Source organism: Pipra filicauda, unplaced genomic scaffold (genome assembly GCF_003945595.2).
Source record: "Pipra filicauda isolate LSUMZ 115617 unplaced genomic scaffold, ASM394559v2 scaffold116_size3395265_pilon, whole genome shotgun sequence".
Lineage (NCBI taxonomy): Eukaryota > Metazoa > Chordata > Aves > Passeriformes > Pipridae > Pipra > Pipra filicauda.
The window spans coordinates 2,161,520-2,188,824 of NW_024103618.1; the positions used below are offsets into that span (position 1 = coordinate 2,161,520).

General features: G+C 35.0%; 1 protein-coding gene across 9 annotated transcripts in view; it reads right to left on the bottom strand.

The window, feature by feature from the left end:
- The window catches only part of FRYL (FRY like transcription coactivator), a 135,817-nt gene that overhangs the window by 69,082 nt on the left and 39,430 nt on the right, over positions 1 to 27,305 (bottom strand). For 5 of the 9 annotated variants that reach the window (XM_039385094.1, XM_039385096.1, XM_039385082.1 and 2 more), the window contains exons 2-11: positions 25,933 to 26,132; positions 19,734 to 19,787; positions 13,848 to 13,987; positions 13,343 to 13,439; positions 10,925 to 11,004; positions 10,351 to 10,431; positions 9,719 to 9,887; positions 8,793 to 8,885; positions 5,346 to 5,444; positions 3,789 to 3,890 (exon numbers count right to left, since the gene is read on the bottom strand). In XM_039385094.1, the coding sequence (XP_039241028.1) occupies positions 3,789 to 3,890; positions 5,346 to 5,444; positions 8,793 to 8,885; positions 9,719 to 9,887; positions 10,351 to 10,431; positions 10,925 to 11,004; positions 13,343 to 13,439; positions 13,848 to 13,987; positions 19,734 to 19,787; positions 25,933 to 26,052 (1,035 nt within the window). In that variant the 5' untranslated portion in view covers positions 26,053 to 26,132. Of the gene's footprint in view, positions 1 to 406; positions 886 to 971; positions 1,017 to 3,788; positions 3,891 to 5,345; positions 5,445 to 8,792; positions 8,886 to 9,718; positions 9,888 to 10,350; positions 10,432 to 10,924; positions 11,005 to 13,342; positions 13,440 to 13,847; positions 13,988 to 19,733; positions 19,788 to 25,932; positions 26,133 to 27,305 lie in introns of those variants that run through there. The other 4 variants (XM_039385069.1, XM_039385062.1, XM_027717713.2 and 1 more) reach the window with 2 other exon arrangements.

Below are 27,305 nucleotides of genomic sequence, written 5' to 3' on the forward strand. Positions count from 1 at the left end.
AAGAAAATAGCTTTTTGATCTGATTTATGGTACACTTCCTGTACACTTGGTGTTAATATGTTAGTATTTCCTTTCCTCTTTGACATTACAGCAATTAGAGTAGGGTGTGTAATTCAACAATTTGGCTGAATTTTAGTCCTTTTTAGCTGATGTCCCTCAGATTTTAAAGTACTCTATCAGTTTTTTTTTAACACAGTTTTGTTTAAAATCGTAAAACTTTTAACATAAATTATGATATCAGCACACTACGAAATAAGCTGTCAAGAACAATATCTCTTACAAAACCAAAAAAGTAATATTTACAGTGGTTTTACACAACACACTAAAATGACTCAATGAAACAAATCTCAATGATGGCAAGAAACAAAACAGCATTTTTCCATGTTAGTCAAATGTAATCACTTACTGAAGAAAGTACTTTTTAATACTGATGTTAAACTTTGATGTTAAACTTTTCTTCTGTTCTGAACTAAAACAATTTCTACTTTTTAAAACCTGCAAAACCAACAGTGTAAAAGTCTTTCAAGTTAGTGCACTGCAAGTTGATATAGTAAATCAGTTTCACATTTTTTTATTGTGAGAATGTTTTCAGTTTGCTCACATGCAAGACACTTTTTGAAATGAATGAACAGAAAAACCCATACATCTGAATAGGTAGTTTACTTCAGCGGAAACATGCACTGCTGTTCAGGAAAACCAGCTGTGATATTGATAATCAATCTCATAAAGCCACATTTTTACCCCCAAGGAAAAATTTGTATTAGATAATTTTCTGATCTTTCTCCTTTACTTCCTGGCAAGAAAAACAGATCTTTGAAACATTAGCTATTCTTAGTCCTGTTGCTTTTTAACAGTACTAACAGCAATTCTACAAAGAAAGGAAAGCACAAAATAAAACAAAAAACATTAAAAAAAAAAGTATTTACATGAGACAAAGCAACATTTCACTGAGTTACAACATATTAACTCACCTGCAGTGTTTCTATTTGTTTTCTGATACTGTTGTTAGATGGCATCTAAATAAAGCAATGTGAGACAGCAAAACATAACAAACATGAGAATGGAAGGCACATGCATGTTAGATGAAAAAAAGCACAAAACCAACAGATAGCTGTCTAGCAAGGACTCTATTCAGTAGAAATCAAGGTTTTGCTATAGTGGCAGAAAACTTCCCTTCAGCTTTCAAGGTTAAACTGTGATGAACAAAATATTCTTTTTCCACACAACAGTGGTATAGAATGATGGACACTGTCACTCGCATTTCAGCAGCTTTCTTAAATGTTCCTTCGTCTCCCCAGAAGAGGTGGTAAAGATACTACAATAACTCAGCTTCACCCAAGAATTTATCAACTTTCTTACAAACTTGCTAGAATTAGTCTGTTTAGATACTAGTCAAAAAAAGTAAGGAAAATGTTTTACAATACTGATCCAGCACTGTAAAACATACTGTCTGCTGAACAAATTCAGAATTTTGTCTACACCGCTGTTTTTAAAAAAAATGCCTACTAGGATCAATGCTGAAACAGCATCCCAACTGTACAACAAAGCCAGCTATACATATACCAAAAAATACCCTTTGGTATGCTCCTGGTCTAAAGAGGCTCTTACAACTCGCTTATCTGCTATTTTCATCAGTCCAGACCACTAGGTTTCCTCCTTTCAGCAAGGCTAGGATGTTTTCCCCATACACTAAGCTTGAATTTGAGGATAACTAAATGTAAAGCACACTGAAACCCAGCATGAGGAGTTTAAAAGGGCCATAAGTATCACTAGGAATAGGATTCAAAGTACTCTTGGTTTCATTATCAAATACAGCATAGCACCAAAAGGTAAGGCAGGGTGTGAACATACTGTGCATCAGGTACTATGGAGCAACAGCAAGGATGTGGGCTTTCACACCATGGCAAATGGGAAATTGCTCACTTCTGTCATTCAAGTGTGACGGTGTTCATGGCTAGCTAAGAGCTTGCACTGGGTAGTCACCAGGGAATAAAGTGAGCATCATGAATCCATGAACTATGTTACCTCTTGGTGACTTGCTAACGTGCCTGTACTCTTTAAAGAATATCCCTGTGACAGTCTAAGTGTTGTCATTATTTCAACTGATAATTTGTTAACCGCAAGAAATACAGTAGGGGTAGGTGAACCTTTTCAGTGCTCTAAGTATCTTCCAGTAACTCTCCAAATTATGTTATTAAATAACAAAGACAGTAGTGACAATGGATTTGGAATTCCTTAATTCATTTTACATTTTTAAGTAATTGCAAATAAAATAACTTTAGTCATTAGGAAATCAGGAAATAAAATGTGAAAGGGGAAATCTAAAAGACTAAACTGCTGTGAAATTCAGATTTGTAAATTAATGAGATTACTAATTTCAGAGTGCATGCATTTCATTAGCTTCGGAAACAAAGGAACACATTAATTTGTAAGACACATGAGGACAGTGGGGTGTATTTTTCAAGATTAAACTCAAAAAAGTTTCTGAACAAAGTAGGCACCCAAAAAAATCAATAGTATTTGGTGTGCCAAATTAAACCAAGCCATAAAATATCCTAAATAACTCACTGATGGCAGAGCATCATAACACTGCAAATTCTGAACTGCAGAAATTCATATATGGAATTTCTGCTGAATAGAGCCTTACAGTCAATGTGTTAAGCTGTTAGTGGTTAACAAAATTAAGTAAAATATAAAATGCATGCTCAGCAACTACCAGTCAAACTCACTGGCATTTATAGTTTTAATATATCCATTATCAACAGTGGACATTATGCCAGAAAAAGGTAACTCCTAGATTGTAAGAGTTTTTTTAAAAGTTTTAAAAACAAAAGCACAAGCAGCCTCCATAAGCAAAGTAAACCACAAAACAAAAATCAAGGCAAATATTGCAAAAGAACTGCAATGTTAGATGAAAAATATACAAAACCCAACAAGCAACAGAAAGGTGTGAAAGATGTTGTGAGAACAAAATGACCCTTAAAAACAATCCAAGCAGCTAAACCGGTTTCCTTTTGACTTCATGCTGGTCTACATATTTTACTAATAAGCTTCGGAATTGTCTCTCATACCTAACCAGAATCAGTATTATGAAGCAGGATCAAAGAATTTACTAACATTTTCAAAATTAATGCATTAGGCAAAATCATGATTCTGTTAATCATAATTAAGGAAAGAGCATGTACAACAATTAATGCTACGAGAAAGTCACTTTAAAAAAATCACCAGTTTCTAAGTATCGTGATGTCTTTGTCAACCAATTGCTGTTTACAATGCTATCAATGGAAGTCATCAGTTAAAGGGACACTGTAATTTTTTCTTAAAATACGTATCACTGGTTGTAGATATAGTGTCTTTTATGGCCTTGCAATTAATTTTCTATTCATTCAACTAGTGAGTGAAATTTTGCACTTCCTATACATTCTACTTAAAAGAGCAGACAAGTCGCTTATTTTCTCACATGTAATTTTCACATGAAGAATTACAGTCTGTACTTTCTCTGGCATGAACAGTCCTTATTAGCAGATGCTTCTGCAGATTTTACTCAATAGAATCGATAGCCCCCAAAGTGACCACATCTATTTCCAACATGACACAGCATCACAAAAACGTACTAAGTTTAATACAAACAGAGACTTGAAACATTTACTTATTTTTTTTAGAAAAATATTTCAGTGTCCTTTTAAACAGCCAAATATTCATTGTTTATTTGGCATGTGAATTCTGAGAACATACTGGAATAAATACTAGTGATTTGCAACAGTTCCTGAATTGAAAAGGATTCTTACCTTTAGATGTGACAAACAGTTCTGCAGGAAAACGTGCCAGTTATTTAAAAAAAACTGTTTCTGACTGACACACAACAGGCAGGTGATCAATGGATACAAAGCCTATGAGTAGGGGGGAAAAAGAATTGATCAAATGGCTCTTTGAAGACCTCCTAAGTCTTGTACATTGAGACTGAGACACACAGTTGGTCCTTGCCTCTCACTCTCACAGTTTTAGCATTGCACGGCAGCCTTACCCCTGCACTGCGACACGTGTGCCAGGCACAGTGCCCGGGGTACAACCTTCGTGCTGTAAGAGCTCGGGGTGTGAGATCGCGGCAGTGGGACCAAGGTGAAACTCACCCCCTAGCAAAGTCTGACCTTAAACACAGACTGAGAGCAGGTCTCACTCTTTGTACAATAATCTCTTTTCCTGCAACCACAAGATTCAACTCATGAAGTCCTACATGTTGGACAAGTGAATTGCCTTTAAGAATATTCAGGAAAAATATCGTCAACTCAGTAAAAACTGAGGCAGACTTCAAGTTGTCAGAAATGTTACTTCTACTTTTGGAGGAAGGAAGGAAGTGAGGAAGGAAGAAAAATTTAAGTTCCGTGAATATGCAAACCATGACTTTGCTTTGCTTTGGTAACATAAGATTTAATAATTTAATATATAATAGTGATTAATACCAAATCTGACTGCAGATCATCATGTTATGCAGCAAAATTAAAGAATGAGGATGAATAGGTAAACTGTAATCTTGATGCAAACAACGTTTCTGACTTCATAAATACAATAACATTTTGAATACTAACATCAACTACTTAATGTTATTCTTAAATAAGGAGTTTAATCACATACTATGTGCTATATATATATTATATATATATAATATATATATATTTATATGTTTATATATATATTTATATGTGCTATATTTATTTATATGTTTGTCCCTAACATGAAAGTGAGAATAAAACATTTTAAATTCACTTGCATTTACTGAATATGTCAATTGAAATGAAAAATTTAGCTCTATATCTCCAGCAAAGTGAAGTGAATCAACTTGAAATATGGCTGCCACAGTCAACAAGAATTACCAAATACTGTATTATTAAGAGATAATAAAAAAATGTTGGAAAAAGAAACACAAAGTGTATGAAGAGAGAAGAGAAACAGGCAGGGCTATTAAGAGGCTGCTGTTTTACTGGGAAAGTCTTGTCTGACACTTTCCTCTTTTAATTAAGCATAATTTCAGTATACAGACTCCCTGAATGCAAGTTCTTTGTAAGAGACATTAGGTTAAATAACTGTGCTAAACCCCACTAAAATAATCAAGAACAAGCACTGACTTCAAGACAAATCTCATGTGTGGGATAACAAGAGCATATATCTACATGAGGAAATAAAGCAAAACTAGAACAAATGCACATAAACTATAGGAATTTAATTATACTTGAACTGAGATGTTAAGATTTTAATTAACATAGCTGTTAGCTTTTCCTCATATAATGTACTAGCTTAAGAGCCTAAGATGAGCAAAATGGAGAAGTTGAAATATTTCTTTAAAATACCAGTGAATGCTTCTTTCTTGAGCTCAATTCAAAGGTAGTCTGATAAAGCATCTCCACAAAATTTTTCAAACATGGCACATTCACTTCATTTTTAACAGCCTATTAAAAAAAATACACACATTAATGGGTTTAAAAACTTATACAGGAGGCAATTTAAATATAAATTAAGATGTCCATGAATTCAAGACCATTCAGAAGTTAAACTGGTAGGTATTTGAGTGTATTTATCTGAAATATAAACAAAAGCATAAAAAATCATGCCATATATTACAACCATACAGTTAAAACAACAATTAAATCAAATAAACAAAAAACTCTCAGCCCAACAAAACATAATACATGTAATTTCATATATTTTAAAAATTATTTTTCATAACTTTTACACTGTTCCCCTCTTCACTGCTCCCCTTTTATGTCCTCCAATACTGAAAAATGAAAATTTAAGAAATTATCCATGGGATTGCCAGTCAACCAAGCATTCAAGTAGTCTTTGCTCAGCTTTCAGAATTAATGAAACAGATATGTGGAGCCCTACACCTTTTTAACCCACTCTGTTCTTGCATTACAGAATAGGTTTCCTCCCATAACCCAGACAGCTACATTCTTTATCAAAACCTCTGCAAGTCTCTTAGGCTTCTCTCTGGATACCCAGGATGATCCATTTAAATGCGATTCTCAACCTACTGTTTTATACGGTATTTCTGCTTTATTTATCAAATGGAAGGCTGGGGTGTTAAAGAGGGGATTGGCTTTTTTGGAAGAGATCCTCTGTACTTATAAATTTCCCTACAACATAAGGTAATCTTTTGTTAGTTTTATTACTTAGAGTTATTAATATTATATAAACATTATATGTATTAACATTATATGTCACGTCCATCTTGCTAAGAACACTCTGAAAGCATTCATGATGGGGAAGCATAAAAATAGTATGTATCTCTGAGAAAGTAGTTATGATTTAAATCACTTCCTACATACCAAATTATTTATCTTTTGCTAGTCTTAAGCTAGAAGTTAAACAGTACCCTGCTAGCCCCACAAGAGAAATCAGTCAGTAGTTGCCAGCACCACACTGTTGTTTTGGGATATAATCTTAGGCTTACAGATCAGACTTAACTTCCCTGCTGTAAAATACGTAAAATATGCCATGATTTGTCATACCTGCAGGGTCCAAATCAGGATGGGTTTTTTAAAATGCCTGAATGACTAAGCAAGAGAATGACAGTAAAGAAGTCTCAATGCTGAAACCTAACAGCTTCCTCACTTAAGCCATTTTCTGTATCCAAGATACAGAAAAATCTACATTCAATCCCCTCCGTTGCTTCAAAAATATTCAAACTTGCATCTCACATCTTCCAAGAGAACGACTAACCTGCTCAACTGCATCTCAGTCTGGGATGAGGCTCTTTGCTTCTATTTAAGAAGCTCCATTTGTACGAAATGATTAGAGACTCAATGAGTCAGAAGGAAAGATCAAGCCTCCCTTACCAACTGTTTAAAGCGCTGAGTCAGGCTGTGCTTGTAGGAAGCCCTGCACACACCACCACGAGTGCCCTGCACAGCCGCTGTGCGTGCCTCCCTGCCTGCCATCAGGGAGTCCCCATTCCCAAATGCTGCTTATGTCTCATCATTGTATGCACAGTTTTCACTATATTTATGATTCCCCAAACTAATATTTGCATTTACCTAAATGTTAGGTACTTTCACTTTGTACCCCCACTCCAACTGCCAAACAACTACGGAGTTCAAAACGACAAAGTGAGTTCCCTCTTTAACAGGATAAGAAATTCTTCTCTAGAAGAGTGTAAGTATGCCCTGGAAAGATCAAAACTTCATCCAATAAACAGCTACCACCAACACCATCTCTTTGTAGTTATATCTTATGAAGAAAGATTGTCTCCTTTCTAATTTAAAAAAAAAAACCACAGACAGAAAACAAAAAAACAAACACAAACAAAACCAAACAAAAACAAAACCAAAAAAACCCCTTGAAGATTGAGACCAGGGAAGGGAGAGAAGCATTTCCCCATGGCCCAGGGCAAGGCAGACCATTTGAAAGAGGATGTAGAGCTCAGAGAGATTCATCTTTCTTTTCCCATGAGCTTGCTCAGATGGGATCCCCACCCGGTGTGCTAGTCTTTTTAGATCCCATCCTACGAAACGAGACCTACATGTCCCAATTCTCCACACATAGCAAGATATGCCCATATAATCAGTCGCAACATGGAGCCATGACCTGCCATTTTTTGGGACAGCGTGCCAAACAGACCTGTTTTAGCCTGTGCTAAAACACACCATCTGCTCATATAACTAACATTTTAGACAACAATCACAGCAAGTATCAATCTACTAATCAATCTAAATTATCTGAGCTTGTGATAAATGGTCAACGTAAGGTATATACACTGAGGCGCCATAATTTCACATTGACCTGTTGAACAAGTTTCACATAAGTGAGCAAAGTAACCTGGGAGGAAGGAGAAGAGCCTGTCTTGACTGAAAGCATTCTCACAAGCAGCATTTACACACATTACACACGCTGTACATCCAAACACTGTGATGATATTTAGGGCTTTTTTTCTTGTTCTGGGCTGCTGAGTGAAATTTCTACCTTTAGCTTTAAAACACACACAGGACACTCACTGCTCTTCCACTTGAAGGAGCGGACATATGAATTATCTTTATTTAATTAGCCAAAACCTACATTCTTCTTTCTTGCATAGGAGACCACATTCTCCTTATAAGATGTTACATATCTCAGTTTACTCTAGAAAGAACTTAACAAGTTTCAGCTAATAAAGAAAAGTCAACAGGACCCTTGAGCAAATACTAAACCAAGGAAATTTCAAATTTTTAGAGCATGTATAAAATTACACAGTGCTCTCTGGTGATAAAGGCATCAAGCAAACAGATAATTTTAAAAAGTTCTGAAAAAAGATTGTAAACTAGCTAACACAAACCAACACATTTCCCTTTAAGACTGTGTAGGTGCTTGTAATCTACTTAACAGTCACAGAATCCTAGAATGGTTTGGGTTGGAAGGGACTTTAAAGATAGACTAGTTCACACCTCTGCCATGGACAGGGATATCTTTCACTAGAAGAGGTTGCTCAGGGCCCATTTCAACATGGCCTTGAACACCCCCAGGGATGGGGTACCCACAGCTTCTCTGGGTAACCTGCACCAGTGTTTCACCACCCTTATAGTAAAGAATTTCTTTCTAAAATCTAATCTAATCCTACCCTCCTTCAGTTTGAAGCTATTTCCCTTTGTCCTACTACTACGTGCCATTGTAAAAAGTCCCTCTTCAGCCTTCTTTAGGTACTAAAAGTCTTTTTGAATCTGTAAAAATATATTATTTTGAGGATTAATTGAAGCAACTTTAACAATGAGAGCCCAATTGAAAGTGGGAGGAACAGTGGGGCAGGGGGGGATTAAAATACTTACAGCAGCCACAGGTATGAGAATTTCCACAAACAAACCAGCAAGGGCATGTTTTATATCTTTATCTTTTACTTCCAGGAAGTATTGAGCACACTCCTTAGTGAGAAAACATCAGAAAAATATTTAGAAAAAAGAATACAAATGTAACTATGCCATAAAAACCACTAGCAGTATAACATTAATTGCCTGTTTGAATTTAAAAGAAGCAATGTGTCTAAGTCAGTCTTATATTCCTTGACAATATCAGCTTTACAAAACATCAGAAACCGTAAAACCCGTTTCCCCTGCGATTCACCTCAAGAAATTGAAAGGAGAACATTTGTAATACCAAATAGCTATTTACTTTCTACTCAGAATATAAAGAATATTCAAAGTATAAATATACACCTTTTTCCTCAGGTTATTCTGAAACTTTTAAAAAATTAACATTTATCTCTATTAAAATTGTTAGAAAATTATACTTTATTTTTATATACCCATTTTCATGTTACAGAGAATTAAATATTCCAGACACTATAAATAATCCATATACAAGTTTGAACATGCAGTCTCTCTGAAAACTTACTGAAGTGGTTTTAAAGAAAAGTGTGTCTTGGCATCTCAGCTGCTAAAAAAAGATATATCAAATAATTTTTTTTCTTTAACATACTACTTTCATAAAGAAAATTATTTGATTGCTACCCATTTTCATTCAGTCTTAAATAAATTCATATATTACAGGTTTGCCACATTACTGAGACAATTGTGAAAGGTTTCTCCTGCAGAGAAACCAATGATTCAAACCTCTGAAAACTTATGAACTGAACAAAAAAGGATGAAGGATGGTACAAAAGTAGAGCGAGTGACTGATCACTGCAAGTGTCATTGTTGTTTCATGAGTTAAACAATCAAAATCATGCTCATTTCAGTTTTCTGTGCTATTCATTTACCTGCATGAACTGAAATGATGCTTCAAAATCCTCCACGGGATACATCTTTACTCGAAAAAACTTCATTCCCATAATCAAACTGATGATACTTTGTACTATATGAGGACTCTGTTCTTTTTGTCGCAGCTCCTTTAATTCAGTAACAAATTTCTTCCTAACAGCTTGAAACCTAAACAAGGGATATAGACAACAATTATCTGCATTCTTAATTACTTTTATATGAGGTCTATAATTTTGATATGTTTTCTTTAATCTGTAACAGTAACAGCACCTATAGTAAGAGAAACACAAGTAAGATGAACACTATACTTAAAATCTAGGCATTTAAGAGTACCTATTATGATCAGCACATTAGAATATACATGTTAACTAAACAACGACTGACTGATACAAGACCTCCTTTTCTTGCACCTACAAGTTGACTGCAAAGCAATTATACTAAAGATTATTTCTTGATTTGTTCAAATTTATTGTGCTGGAACATGAGACAGACACACCAGACTACATCTGACTACACTGGAAACTTACAGTATTAGTTACTGGGGACATTAATAATAGTCACTATATTAAATAGTCTTTAAGTCTAGATTGTTTTTTCCCCAAACACAAGAAGAGTCAGAGACTGAGCTTACTTTGATTGAGCAAGAACCCCTGTCACTTCTGCATATAAGTCTGCAATAATATGCACATTCCCAGTGTTGGTTCCTGAATACCTGAAGAGAAAAAACAAACAAACAAACAACCCACAATAAAGGAAAAAAAAATGTTAAATACAACTTTGTTCTTCTAAGCCCCAAGCAAGTTTTTAATTACAAAACAAAAAGGTTGTTCCATAGCGAGGCAGATTATTATCACACAAACAATGAAAATCAAACCTAAAATGCATGGGTGATATGTAAAGTGCTGTAGTCTCATTTCTCACTTCATAAGAAATGTATTCTGGATAGGAAGTTATTCAAACTCAGACTTCTTATTCTGTCTGGCTGTGTAAATCATTCTGTATATTCTAAGCAAAATAAACTCTGCCTTATATTGAATACAGCTGTGTTCTTTCAAGATATGCTTTCAATCTAAAGATATCCACCAGTGTTCATTTACAGTATTATCACAAACGTGTTACATGTGAGGCAAAGGAGAACAATCACAACAATCAAGCACAAGCTGGAAATACACACAAATATTTTAAAGCACACAAGTGAAACTTACCCTTCCTTATGTTTAAAGTGCTTAAAAGCCAAGTTTAGAACTTCATGTACTAAAGGATCTGGCACTGGATGAACAGGTATCTGAAATGCAGATATCATTTATATGTATGTATGAAGCAAGTAAACAGTACTGTGAGATGCACCACAGAAATCTCTCCCACTAGTGTCATCCTTAGCTGGCATATGATAAAGTTAATTCTGCAATATATGAACATCTACACAATCTGGATTGCCATTTTCCTAAATTATTTTGCATGATGGCTCCTAGGGATTAAACTAATGACAAAATAAACCACAGTTAACTAAATACTATGAATTTGTCATTAAAATTTATTAGACAAGGTTAACTATGCATCTTTTCACACTTGCTATTTTGTGTGGTGTTACTACAGATTTAATCTCAAAAAACAATTCATCTTGATATAAAGAAAGAAAACAAAACAAACCAAAAAGAATGGAGAAGTGATGATCACCTCCATTTCACACTTTCTGCAGATGAAAGCATTCAAAATATATACAAATCTTCCTAGCAATAAGTAACAATTTGGTGAGAACCAAAAGTAAGCATTTATTAGAAGGTCCTTTTTTTACTGAGGTTCTCTTTGACATCACCACCTTTCTCAGATTTAGAAGAAAACATTTGTTTTAAAAACCAAATGTAGTCTTTAAAAAAGCACTATATATGATTATGAAGTCATAATATCTTGAAAGTTTCAAAGCAATTTAGGTCGGGACTAGGATAACCCTACTACACATTACTGTTTAAGTGTTTAAGATTTTCACTAAAATATATTAGATTATTCTCTTGTCTATAAAAAACTAAGCACTTACTGATTGAGAATTTCATACTCTTCTGCATCAAGAAAGCTTTTTGTTCAAAAACTTCTGGTTACTGGAACTGGCTATTTACATGCATATTCATACAATGAGCAACATGTAATTCAAACAAAAGATTTCTGTTCCTATATAGGTCATGTCTGTCACCCTCTCACCATCTGCTCTGTGCCTATTACAGAAAGGGCTGGATCACATCCTTTGCATCCTCTAAAACCAGTTGTTAAGAATCAAAGAGTGACAGGACTCCCATGAAGAGAGGAAGATGGAGGTAATGTGAATGTAAATGTATTTATTGATAAAAAGCCATCTTTTCTGGGCTGTTGGACTGTCTAATTGCAGATTGACATTAAAGGCAGAACACACAAACCCTCCTTTAGATAACTTTTAATACTGAACTGACCAAACGATTCTCTTAAGTGGTGTATCTATGTTTAGTGACCCACTGCAGATCCTTATCCTTACCAGAAATACCCTCATCAGAAAAATATCTTTCTTGTCTGGAGTACATGTATGAGAGACTCATCAAACCTGTCTTGAAGACCAAACTTTTGCACCTTTCCTGACATCTGAATCACTGGCAACATGGTTCTACTCAACAGAAAAAGTAGTACCCATTCAAAATACAGAAGCCACCCGTACAACCCTGCAATCCTAAACAATCTATTCCATTTCCATTTTTTTTTTGTACTGATTGAAAATTTAGACAGGGAGAGAGCATGAACTAAAGATTTTCTGTAAAACACTAAAACATAAGAGTTTGATGGTTTTACTACTGTTCTCTGCATATCTGTGCATGCAGTATGGGAACATTATTTTGGATGATTAGTGGGTGTCTCAGAGAAGGACAGGCAGCTCTTTCGTTTTAGTTTTTTCATTCTCCCCCTGTATCACAAACATACCATACACAACCACGTAAACACAAATCTCCTACAAATTATTTGCAAACTAAAACAGCCCTTGTTTTACTTAGTAGAGAAAAAGTCATTTAATTTTCGTGTACCTACACTTAAAAGACACAAACTACTTAAGTACCTGAAGTTTGCTCAATTCCACTCATGTTTCAAAACATTTCTTACATTAATGTTTTTCTCCATTTAAAGAACGCGAGAAAAAATGCTGCTACTTGAAGTCAAACCCTATCCTCTTGTCCAAACACCCATGCAAATTTTATATTAACAGAAATTGTAACATTATCTAACACACTATAAGGCCAAGCAAAATTACATGCCCTTTCTAATATTTTTGAAGTGACACTTTAATTTTGTCATTCAATGACTGCACACTGTATTTCAAAAACATTTAAGAAGACAAAAGGTACCGAACATAAATAAACTTATTTTTTACAGTTTTTCTTTTTGCAGCACATGAAGTTTTCCAAGACATATGAACTGAGATAATGCAGACATGTAAAGAAAAGACAGGAGAAGCCAAAGGCTTTATGTAGCTGAGAGGATAATGACAGCCTTGAATATGCTCATCACAGATATGCTCTAGTTTTTAATATAAAAATTTAAAGGAGACAATAAAAATCAACATTAAAAGCAAAATATTAAAATTAATTTGCCAAAGCAAAAGAGCTTACCTGTTTTAGAACCTCTATTAAAACTAAACAAAAAATGAAATCTACAGCTAAGTCCCTCCTTTCAAGTAGATAATCTCTTTCACGTTGTTGCTCATCCCTAAAATAAGAAATCAAGAACACAGGTATCATACACAAGACTGAACACAAATGTTGCAGAGATAATTATTGCATTGCCTTTCATGTAATCATTGTTGCACATGGATATAAAATGGATAGCTGGAAAGGGACCTGTCAACAACCAAAACAATTTGAAAAGGGACAAACTAGCCTGGAATTACCAGTATCCAACTTCCTTCTGTACATCCAAACCAAAACCATTAAGTCACTTTATGCTTATCATCAGGCAAACTGAATACACTACCTCAAAGAAGTCTGTGCTCTTTCCACATGGATTTAGGTAATGACAGGTCCAAATGCAACATCCTTGCCACAGAAGTCCAAAGTGCACATTTTTTTTGAGAAAGCACACAAAAATCAAACAGACTTTTGCAAGGAAAACTCTTACCCCTTTGATTTTGTGCTTGACCGAGGTCTGTATTCGTAAGATTCATCTTCTGTTCCATTCTGACGCCTGTACCAGTCAAACAAGGTGCGTAGTAAGGAGGGGAGACAGTGCTCTGCTACTGAGCTCATGGAGCTTATCAACTGAAAAAAAAAGTAAAAAAAATACTTTAGCACAATAACGCAATAAAAATCCTAGAGTTACAATCATTCTTTCAAATTGTTTTTTAATGGAACTTCACAAAGTAGCAACTTTATGTTCATTTTCACCTGGGACAATTACTGTAAATATTACACACTAAGTCCATTATTATAATAAATATATGCAGACAAAGTGTTCCGAAGGTCACAGGGACTACAGAACAACAAATTTATACAGATAATCTGCATAAAACCATTGAGAAAACAGCAGAGGTTTTAGGATGCCCCTGAATGTTGCTGTACATATCTCTGAAGCATATGTACCTCTGCAGTACAAAGGACAGACAAGACGTAATCCTCCTAAACTGAGGAGTATGTAACCTTCAAAAACCTACTTCTTTAGTTATTATATAAACAAAAATGATAGCCTTTTATATATTCTAAATTAATTTTAATACATTTGACTGATGTAGATCTCAAGCTACATTTACTTTTGGCATAACTCCCCTATCTACTGCTTTCTTTCAGAAAACCCATACAAGTAGTAAACTTATGTATGAAACAAATGTGGCAACAGAAACCATTATGGAAGGAAGACTTCAAGATGTTATGAAACCTAAATTCTCTAAACTTCCTTTAACTAACAACTTTAACAGCACTCCTAAGTGCCCAAGCTTGGAAAGGAGAATGACTGAAGACAGCACAATGCCATTATAAACTCCCTTCTAGGTGGCAGCAGGGAGCAAGCCCATCCCCAAAATACAGGCTGGTAAAGGAGAGTTACCACATTGCTCACTGATGCCATGTATTAATTACCTCTTGCATCTTTCAAATAAGAGGTTTCAACAGAATCCATCCTCTTACTATAATTTATCTATTACTCACTATTCCAGAAAACTAATATAAGATCAATGCCATTATTTCTTTGTCCTCACTTGAAATATCTTGGGTTTTCTCACTTGAGGAAGGGATGGGGACAGGTTAACCTGAGGGAAACCTCAGGAGGACCTCTTTCAACTTTCTGAATGCTTTACTCAGCTTGTTAACCAGTCAACTAGCTAAGTCACAAGAATTAAATAGCATTCTTGACTCTCTGAAAAATCCTTTAATTATATAAACAAATGGAGAAGCTTCCTCAAAATAAGTAAAATAATATTCTTATTCTGTAAACTCATAAAATTTTAAATTTGAGTATACAACACAAACTACATTTGTTCCAGATCTGAATATGAACCAGGTTTCATTAAGATTTTTTTACAAGAATGATTAGATTTTTTTTTCCCTATTATTATTGTCTGTCAATAGGACACTAACTAGAAAAAGATTCCTTGGAAAAACTAGGCATGCCTGTTGCAGAAGGGTCATGTACAATGAGCTAACTTGCACAAAAAGACGCAGGCAGTTGTTGCAGGCAACACAAAACCGTACAAAGCCTTTTTAACATAGAAAAAAACCAGAAGGTAGAAATATTCTGTAGGATTATTATAACGCCTCAGAACAAAGGCTAAATGTTAAGAATTCCTTCATTCTTATACTACTATATGTTGAAATTTTATGACTGCTTTGCAAACTGTGTTTTAATCCTGTTTCTTTTGCACCAACATCCATAAAAAATAAATACTCAATCAACCAGTCAGCATACATCAGACTTCTAAAAGTGGACAGTAAAAACTACCTCAATATTACCACTTAAAAAATATTTTGTGATCTGAAATAAATCAGTATATGGTGAAAATGAATGTGGATAAATTAAGAGAATTTTTTGATGTGGCAGGGGTCTGACAAACCTCCTTGGGAAAAAAACAATAGCAAAAATCTGTGAAGAAGGAGAAGAGCAAAGAAAACCAAATTTGAGACACTTGTGGGCTACTATTAAAACGCTTACATTTCAGTAAGTGGAAATATCAGAAAAATAGAACTTAAATGACTCATTTGTACTGATCAAGCTTTGAAATATCTTCGCTGAGATTTCATGCGCAAGGAGCCTGCTGCTTGCATCAGCTTGGGATACTCAAAACATCTCCACTGACGTCACTCTAGCCAGTAGCAGCAATCACAAGTTAAAAGTATTAATTTATTTTAGGGAAAAAAAACGGAAAACAAAAGACCGAACCCTTCTCATGAGTTACTAAACTGAAGACATTAGACTCAGCACAAAATCATCAATGTAACTGGAATTCTTAAAATAAAAGCTAAACTTGATGAAGAAGAGATCTATCACAACCACACCAATCCAAAATGTATTTTGCCTTCAGAATTTACTGTCAATTCCCAAATAACCTAAACACTGGGTAACACATTAATTTCTTTTTCTCTAAAACTAACGGATTCTCTTTCCCTAAAAACAATTCTATATCCCATACATTATATATCCCATACTGCTGTTCATACAGCAGCTACACACACAACAGGACAGGAATACATAAAGTGAACACTTAAGTTACCCTGTGCTGTCAATGTAAAATGACTCCACAAAGTAATTCTAACTCCCTTGCCCTCCTTCTGAACCGATAGGTTTATTAGCAGAATAAAAAGAAGCAAGTTGCATTTTAAGCTTTACTAAACTTGGGTTTTGCTGCAAGTTTACAGAGTTTATTAATATTACTACCATTCACAGATGTTCCAGTACTTAGGCAATTTACCTTGTCTTCCACAGAAACAAGCTGTATCACATGCAGTGAAAAACATGATTGGTAAAGTTCTAAACCCAGAAACTACTAGCATTATAATACATTTACCTCTTGAAATGAAAAGTCAGTTTTATATAACAATTACTTATTTCCTGACAAGTTTTGCATCCTTAACATTCTAGTGAAGACATTGGAATTATCAGGAAGATGACATCTTTGCTCATATTATATAGCTGCTAAGCAGAACATACGCTATTTTTTATTTAAAATAATTACCATACTGCTTGGATACTAAATTCAGGATCATCATATAAAAACAAATAAGAATCTCTTATATAAAACATACTTTATTTCTTATATACTTCTATATTATGCCTACGTTGAAATCAGCAATCCAAAGAGCTCCTGCAATACCCAAGAGGACAGGGCTGCACTAGTCATCATGACGTATATTTCAATTCCTCAGAATTAAACAGCAAATCCTGCTCCAGTCTTAAAAGGCCACAACACAGTGCTAATTGCTGCACATAACATACCCAGCAGCACAGTGAGAGGTAAAAGGAGAAAGATGAAAAATTACAGTAAGATGCTAGTGCCCAAATGCTATGGCCAAAATCCTGATCCTGAAAACATTGCTCAAGTTGTGCCTAATCATGACCAAGTCTGAACCTCAGACACATCTGCTTTCAGTTACTGAGACAGCCAAGATAGGCTTCTGTGTGATCATAAAGTTTTAGTGTCTTAGGACAAGAGTAGGAAATTGCCAAGTCTGATTCCTACAACAAACAAAAAAGAAAAATACAGGCTATTTCAGTTTCAAGCTGTACAAGCAAAAATATTTTAAGAACTGCAATATATGCTCTATCAAAAAATTCCTGTCCGGTAGCTTCTTGATGTGCTAGGAATGATAAAGGGAAAGTGCTGGTACTAAAATGAAAATTTTTAACAGTTCACAAGTGAAGCAATATACAAATTTCCTTCTCCTTTTCCAAAATTTCATTTTAGCTAAATTCAAATTTTTTTTCCAAATAAGACCTCAAACGACAAACAGAAGAACTTTAATGTTTGAAAATTAAAAACTATTGATTATGTACACTTGGTTTTGATTGCAGCCCTTCTGGTCTGGTTCTGTTTCAAAAATTACTTATAATCCCATTAAAAAGCTATTTTACTTTTTCATTGTAGGGACAGGCAACACGTCTTCCTCCTCCATCCCTCTTCTCCTTGCTTAGTGAGCTGCGAGAACAAGCGTTAATTAGATACCTCCTAGTCCCTGAGTCCCTCTTGTGTTCCAATCACGTTCTCTTTATTCACAAAGTACAACAATTACTAGCTCAGACACTGTATCAGGAAAGCCACTTTTTGGATCTGAATTCCTAGCTCCAGGAAAACCTCTGGGTGAACAAGGTTGGCCCAGCAACAGCTCTAGCTTCTCTGCTGGATGCTGCGGCCGTGCACTCTCGATCCTCCTCACTCCCACACTTTGCCAATCTCTTTTTTAATCTGTAATCTTCTGCACTGCTGGAGAACTGTTCTTAATAAAGGTTTCATACATCAAGCAATGAAGAGAGAAGCAATCTTAATTCCTTTTGCCAAACAACGTTCAAAATTCCCTATCAAAATTCACAATCCTTGTCATCATAAGGCAGTCATTCAGCTCTAACTCTTTAAAGCACTTATTCAGTAGCATTAAAATTCAGATCTCGATGAATCCAAAGTAGATTACAAATAACAAAAGAACAAAATAAGAACTCATACACATACACACACACATATATATAGAGACACAACTAACACAAATTTTTTTAAAGTACTGTATTTTCAGGAAAACTAGTTTATTTCTATATTACAAGATTTTAAAATTCACATGCTTTATTTTTTTACTTCTCTTCATTCAGCCTATTTTTAGAACCTCTACGTAGTTTAATACATGACTACTAGTGATTTATAAAAAACAACCTTAACTGAGGAAAAACATGGCAGTAGGAAGGGGGAGCCAGAGCTAGTAGAAAAATTAGAAACAGTACTCATTTACATATTTCCTTAGATAATTCCTATCATTCATATTATTTAGCTTTTGGTCATCTTTAAAACAACTACAACATACTGCAGTTAACAAAGAACTTATAGCCTTCCCCCCTACCCATTTCCCTTGCTTATGAGTAAACATTCATCTCAGAAATAAAGGCAGCAGGTTAGGTTAGAAGATATTAAAAGACTATGTGAGGTTTGTGGTGGTGGATTTATTTTTGTTTTTCTTTGAAAAGAAAATTATACATCAACTATTACATGTTACTATTAGATTCTCTTTTGGGAGAAGGGAAAAAGGTGCATGGATGGCTGTTCATTGAAAAGTAAAGGCAGGTCCACAGATTTCACTGCAATGTCTAATACTTATATCCAAGTAGTAATGGAAAGCAGGAAACAAAAATTCAGTTACAGAAGATATGGACAGAACATTAAACTTCATACAGTAGATGTTATTCAGGAACAGTTAAGAACAGGAACAGGCAATTAATGAAGCTTCATCTGAATGATGCCTCTCCACTGCAAGGAAGTACTTATGGGACAAAATCATGCCCATACTACTGAAGAATTAGAAATAGAGAGAATAAACAATAAAATGAGTGAACAGTCATTCCAGGTACAGTTCCCTTATAGTAAGTGAAACAGAATTGCCTCAGTGTGTTTATATTTGCAATAAAGGACAAAGTAACATTTTGAATCTAACTTATGTCTTCTGCCACAGAATCAAAAAGTCTTCAGTAAAAACCATGTTGCCAAAATTAAATTAACACTATTTGTTTATAAAAACAGAAGCCCAAAGTCTGAAAAAATAAGTGATAATAGAAATAAATTAAAACGTTTTGTCCTCTACCACATTTCAGCATCTTTCCTCCACCACCTTTCACTGCCACCTTCAATTAATTATTCTAGCAGTTTCTTTCTTACTGTTATATTCTACAATGGAAAATAAAGTCTAACATTCAAGGTCTAAATCTTCTGACACAGATTCAGACGTAGATGTTCCAAGTTATGACAACAGTGGAATCACTATCCTGCAAAAACAGAGCCCACATTAATCCAATAAAAGTTGTCTTCAATTACATGCCTCTTACCTGATCAAACTGAAGATCTTCACCTCTTTGAAGAGATCTGGACAAGAGTTTTTCCTATTAAAAGAAAAACAAACATAATTTTCACAATGCAACTGAGTGCTACCAAAGCTAGATTCCTTCTTTCTCACTTATATTACAGAACAAAGAAATAACTTTTAATGTAAATGTTTGCAGTATTTTTCAGCTAGAACCATTTCTGAAGATGTGAGGTGTACTCACAAAAACTAATTTGGTGGCTAAACAGTAATAACATTAGACTGACAAACAGAAGATGTCAAAGGCCTCTCCCAAACAACAAGGCCTACAGCAGTGTGCTCAACAGGGATAACTGGTGGTGGGTGCCATGTGTAACTCAGAAGGAAAGCCATTGCCATCTGAATTAACAAGTGTATTTATGTTCATATAAGGTAGCTCTTCTAAGTTACAATAATAAATTTTAAAATGTCTTCACAAAAGGCAGAGATAATTGTTCAGTGCATTTCTAATCCACTCTTTCCTTGAACTGCAATGAAAAATAAGTAGAAAACCTAGTACAAGAAAAAGGAATGTTAATTATCACTTGCTTTACATCTGAAGTAAGTTTGTAAGGTACAGAAAAGTACTAGAATTTAATTATTACAATACTTATTGCTACCAGTATCATAAGACATACTGCTCTGCTAAAAGCAAAGTTAAATTATATTCTTGGCAAAATAATTTAGTGAGGATTAAAGCATTAAGGAAACAAAATACTCATGAAGTGTAATAGTAAACAGCAATTCTTACTAGTCACAGTGTAGAGTACCAAATTATACACTTAAAAGAAATTCAAGTTCTATACCTTGCTAGGGTAATATGGAAAGTAAAAAAAAAACCACACAAAAAAAAAGAGAAAATAAGAAGGAGGAAGAAAAGAAGAAAAAAACAGAAGGAGAAAAAAAAAAAGGAGGAAAGGGAAGAAAAGGGAAACAAAAAAGAACACTGAGTCCCACGCACTGGCTCTGAGGGTCAATGATTTACAGTAAGCCAAGAGCAGCAGTGATGGTTTTAAGGGAACACGGAACACCACAAAGCAGTAAGATATAGAAAGATCTGATGAGCATTTCTTGCTATCATAACAAATTCTTCCCTACTCTTCACTTTATAATAGTATAAATAAGTCCAAAATGTTATCTTTGACAAGGAAAGTAGAAAAAGTACTCAGGGTAAGGAGTTAATAGCTCGCATGAGATTGCAGTAAAGCAAACAAAGAAGTTTTCCGGAGCAAGGTGACTCCAGTAGCAAGCTGGAAAAGCTGTTAGCTTGCCTGCTCTAGAATGTAAAAGGAGGCGTCAGCAACACTGAGAGCCAGTACTGCTCTCAACAGTTTGTGTCTGGGTTAGCACAAAGTAACTCAGTAGTTTAGTATGAGACAACACTCATGCTGTCAGGTTGTTGACAAAAACTTGGAAAGCTAACACTGCTTGGTGACAAACACTTGCAAGGTTGCAAGAAACAGACTATATCTCAAACAGATAAAAATTCATACTGCATGCACCAGATCCAAGATTCCAAATGGCAGCTTATTTTTTATTGTCCTAATTGTAATCTTGAAAATACGACACAATTTCTGACATTTTCTGCTATGAGTGCAGCTGCATTTGGTGCTCAAAAAGACACAATATCTGGCAACTATTACAGCCTCTGAAAACTTGAATTCAACATTGCCCAGGCAAAAAGCATCTGCCTACTCTGAAAGTACAATTTGAAATAGTATAGATACCAATTCACAAGCCAACTTCACTTCCTATAATCCAAAGAAAGCCACTTAATTATCTAGGAAAACACTACCATTTATGTACACTTCCAGTATGCCCAAATAAATATCTTAAGAAGAAGGTGGTTTCAGGAAAATCCATTTAATATTCTGAATTAGCTCTATTTGTTGATCGACTGATTTATTAGTCAATGTTCCTTCACTGTGTATTCAAAAGCAAGGGGGGAAAGGTTTAATTTTCTTCGTTCAAATTCATATTATTTTACATGTAAAGTCTGTTCAAAATACTGTTATGAGAATGGACATTTTGAAGCTGATACTAAAAGCTCCGGAAACCACTCGCAAAGTAGAATTCCCTTCTAACTAGCACTCCTCCTTCCCTTTTTTAATAAGGAAATGCCTACTGCAGGTGAATTCATGTTATCTGTACTACGCTTTTAGATAAACTGCACAAATAATTGTTATCTACAAAGCAGAAACACAAGAAACATTCCACTCTAGACAAACACTGTATCATTGCTAAATAAGCTGAAGGAGAATAACTAGAAAACTATTTCCTGAGAAGACGGATAAGTGATTTTCCTATAAATCACTGTAAATCCTGTAAAAAGATGGGAAAAGTCAGGTTTCTTAAGTCTTCTTAGGATACGATGCCTCAACATAACATATTTCCACCATAATACTACAAAACTACAGTACAGGTGAATAAACTATGCGTTTATTATACCCATTGTATGTGTCTAAACCCAAACATCACTAAGGAAAAGAATATCAAATCAAAGAAGTGAAATAATAACCTGTAAGTCTTTAGACAAAGAAGTTGAAAACCATGTCAATGGATAGCAAATTATTTTTAAGATAGTTCTGGAAGTTTAGCTTCCCTCACATAATCTACAATAATTGAGGTACTTCTGTATGTGAATTGTTGATATATTTTTAAGAGTTTCAGTATCAGAAAGAATGAAGACCTTACAAGTTCATAACCCTCCCTATTGTGTTTCCTCAGCACTAAGGATCTTAACTGTTAAAAGGTAAATATCACTGTAGTTAATGTAACACTGACCAAACAAAGCTGACATAACCAAACAATACTCTTGAACCCAGTCACAGGTTTATCAAGGCCTTTGAATTATTTGTATGGCTTTAAAATTTATTTTCTTCTAATATCTTCTTTTACCTCTGCTTTGTCATGGCCCCAGTCATCTCACATGATTTACAAAAATCTATCCAACAGCATAACATAGAGGTTTGGAAACTTTAACTGAATTAATAATTTAAGATTTATTTTCCTGGTTTCCTGAAGTTCAGCAAGAGATGAAAACAATAGGTCTACATTTATCTTTTACAAGTGAAATGAAAAAAACCCAACACTACTCCATTAACCAAAGGGCAGTTTGCATCCATTGTGTACAGGAGAAATGTCAACATAAGGCAGGCAGCAGAGATCAGGATGTAGACAAATGTGTGTGTGCTGTGCAAACAACTGCACCCATGGGAAAAGGTACCACCTGTTGGCCCCTCTCCAGTATTCCCTGGCACCCATCCTCTGGTGGTTGGCACACCTCAGCAGGGTGGCTCAGGTGTACACAGCAAACTAGTGTACTTCTTTTGTCCTCTCAGCTGCAAGAAAGAAACCAGACAAGGGATGCTGCCTTGCCTCTTGCAGCTCACAGGCTGGGCGGCACCTGCATCCTTGCCCCAGTGGCAGTGCAGAGCACAAGAAGCACCGTGCTGAAGAGATGTGGTGTGCTGAACTGTACTTCAGACAAGCTTTGAAAGCACCTAGAGAAGATCTGAAAAAGCCTATAGTGCTAGTCAGGGTTTTCATGATGGAATAAGATCGCCTGTATTTGCTACAGCTTTAAATACTCTTGTTAGTTTTGACTTAAACATGAGACAACTACAATTTGGTAAGTTAGCAGCTTACTAAACTAACTTGGCACCATGTTAAACTCTCTGCTTAAATTCTAACCATCCACATTGGCATGCACTTGACAAAATACAAAATAATGGAGTTTATCACTAATCTTTTTCACTGGTATAGTTTATGTCACATTTGGGGAAGGCTGGTGTCATTTCTCAGTGTCATCCTTCTCAGCTGAGAAAAGAGTATTTTTTAAGCAACAATAGACTGCATTTGAGCCCTTTTTCCTTTAAAACTATATACTACTGCAAAGGATTTAGAATAATTGATTTTTTAAAAGAAAGTGGGTTTATTTCATTTATTCACTAAAAGGATGATCCTCATTCCTGTCATTACACTTACTACTTTAATCATTTATTTTAAGCATTTGCTGATAAGCTTTTTCTGTAACTTTGGAAACTCTTTAGGTATTACAATTTTGCAAGCAAAGAACTTTTAATTAAATTAGTAAAAGGAAAGTATGTAAGTAAATTTACAGCCAGAGAAACCACTCAGTTACTTTTAAAAATCACAAGTCAGTTACTTCTAAATGAAACCCATACATCTAGCCAAAATTATACCATCCCCCCACACCCAGGTGCTGTGTTGATCTGCAGTTACTCTTTTTTTATTATTTATTTTTTAATTAATTTTTGCTCATCCACTGGCATGTTCATCTTGAAGTTTTAAAAATGTCTAGCTCCTAACTTTAATTGGCCTGGCTTCAAATTCTCTCTAGCAGCTTCATCCAACAGCCTAGCTTAATCTAACACATTAAAGATTTATGTAACACTATATATATATTCCAGATTTTTGTATGTAGCCAAGTCATTCCACAAAATCAAATAACGCTAAAATGATAAAGGGCTTTCCTCTCTTCCATTAAGGCCTTTTTTCCAATCACAGTCAGTGCCTTTCCAGTGCCCCTTCACTCTTTTATCTTTTTTTTTTTAAATTTCATACACTAGAACTGAATATTCAATACTTTAATACAAAAAGAAACCTGTTTTAGTACTTTTAGTATTTCCTTTCAGTGAGACACTTAAGGATTTCCTTCTGCCTCTTTATGTTACATAGGCTCAGATTGTTTCACTTTTCTGCAGCTTTTGGCACCTCTTTTAATTTTCTCGTTTTCTATATCGTCCTTCCTTTCCACCAATATAAAATAAGGAAAGCTGGCTATACATATAAATTACATTTGATTCCATTAAAATACATTTTGTTTAAAGGCATTCGGCTTAGCAAATGAACTCTGACAGAATTGTTTAAAACCTTCAGAAATGACTACTCTAGCCATATCATTTTCTTATTTTACCCCAAAGAATTTTATACATACTGTATACACACAAAATATTAATTTCAGAATCTTATTAGTAAAAGATTCTGACTAAGGTAGGCTTCATGTAATCACCATAAAACCTCACCAGACAACAGAGCTGGGAATCACTCTTTGAAAAGCGCATTATTTCATTAGTTTCATGGGGTTTCTAATTTCTAATCTGCCTGGTTGTGTCGATTTTGTATGATTAACAGATTTAAAAACATTTGTTTAATTAACAGTCAACAGTGTGGCAAGGAGACACAGCCTAGGATCGTTGTCAGAGGATTTATTTAATGTGGTCTAGGCACAAGTGAACTCTAGGGCTATTATACTTACCTTGCTACCAGTATTCCACTTAGAAGATTTAACGCCAAACTATCTGTATCTACAGAAAAAGCCCTCTTCAGCTTATCTCAATTACAGACAGTCTGTGTCACTCTGGCCAAGCACCACCCTGCCAGTATGTTTAGCAGATGAATGGAAAAGGAGCTGAGGCAGCAGCATTTGGTGCACAGATGCAGAGTGGAGCTACCTGCCTCTCCTCCCACAGCATCACCTCCCCCACAGCTCACCTCTCATTTCTTAGCCAGGTACCCTTCACTACTTCTGTGCCTCTTTTGCTACAAAGTTTCTGTGCTTTCTTAGGAAATCCTCCTGAATACATGACTCTTCTGGATGTCTCTAAGCAAAGAGACAAGCTATGTTTAAGTTGTAGGCTTGCCTGGTGCACAAAAACGTATGTATAGTGTATAACTAAGTAGGTGCATATAAAGAAATGTTACATTTCCTTCAGCTTTTGATCTACTAATGGCTGTAGTTGAAGATAATTCCATCAGTGACCCCACAAAACATGTTTAGCCCCATTTTTGTGTTCTTTTGGACCGCTTCTTAATAACATTTTTTCCTGAAGTTTCAAAATTGGGGCTCAAGTGCTCACATGCACTTCTGCACAAGAACACTTCAGAAAGCAGGAGTTCCAAACAGAAGCCTTCTGCAAGCCAGTGTCTCATCTACTCAACAGATTTCCAAGTTGAAAAAAAAAAAGAAAGTTGGGTTTGTTGTGGGTTTTTTTCCCCCAGAGATTTCCAAATTAAAAGAGATGCATTTATTTCAAGATCATGTAGTCTGGATGACCAACAGAATTTTGCATTTTTGCCTTATCTGCAATATATTCTGACTACTTTGGAAAACAACCCAAATGCAGGACAATTTCAAGGGATACTATGAAAAAAGGACTCACCAAAGGTTCAGCCATTACAAGTTCAATTTTCTTTTCAGCTTGAACAGCAAATTCAGCAAAGAGGCTTTTGATGACATACTCGCCAGGTTTGACATCTGGATCAATAGTAATGTTAGACATGATGATGCCTCTCTTCTCCCAGGTGGAAACAACACTTGGAGAAACTCTACGTTTATTTACTCTGCTGGGTGGCGCGGAGGCTACAGAAAAAAAAAACAAACAAGAAAAACACCAAGCTATAAAGCAGAGCTTTTAAACACAATGCTGTTACTTTCCTGTTCATCACAGACACATTTTCACACAGCAAATTCTCTAAACCAGAAGAAGGAAATAACTAGCTGTAACATACAACAAGAATTTTTTTTTGTTTGTTTTAATTATGTGGGAATTTCTACTCAAGTTGCATGAGGGTTTACAATGTAGCTCATTTCTGTTACTGATAAAATGCTCTATGATGACCATGATAAAGATTAGAGCTTTCAACATATGATTAAAAATCAAAAGGTTCAATGTAAAGGGTTACATGGAATAAAGGGTTACAATATAGGGTCCCCCTATATTGTGAGAGGCATCTGCTTGATTCCATTTTTATAGACCATGCATGAAGTTGAAGTTTCTACTTGGTGTTCAAATATCTTCAAGAGAAATATTTCCTTGGCAGTTTATGTCAGTAAGCTGATTTTCCCAACAAGAATGCAAACCCTTTCTAGACATGTCATGCTAACTAATCTTCTTACACTCTCTAGTCATAAAAGTTTAAAGACTTGTTCCCCATAAGAAATATTAATTAATCAGTATAAATAATTCCAAATATATTAGTCTCATTTGCTAAGAATTAATGCTTTCACCTTTATACTGAAATTGTCATATATGAAATTTACATAGTTATCCACCTTTAATTTTATTTTTCTTCCTAAGTACTCATTTATCATCAAAGCTGCCAGCAATGTTAATTGCAGCACTGAAAATCATGTTTCAGAACACACTCACAACACACAACGATGAGAGTAAATAATTGCAATTCTTGTCTTGTACACTGTAAGTCAAAATAACTGTTGACATCTCTTAAAGATGACCCTGATGTACCCAAAGAGGTCTGATATTTCTCTAGCATATTCCATGACAGCAGAGGTTATTTTTTACCTGATATTAGGAATTGATATTAACAATTCTTATCTACTGATATTAAGATTTTATTTTCCTAAGACAGTCACAGTCTGAGCCTGGTTTCAGTCTATTTTATTGTATTACATCTCACAATTTGCTCAGGTAAGCTTTTTTCAGGCTTTTTGCAGGTAAAGTGTGAGGAGATGCACTTGGTCTATTTTGCTTAACTTGCCAATTTTTTTACATGTTCCCAATTTTTACATGTG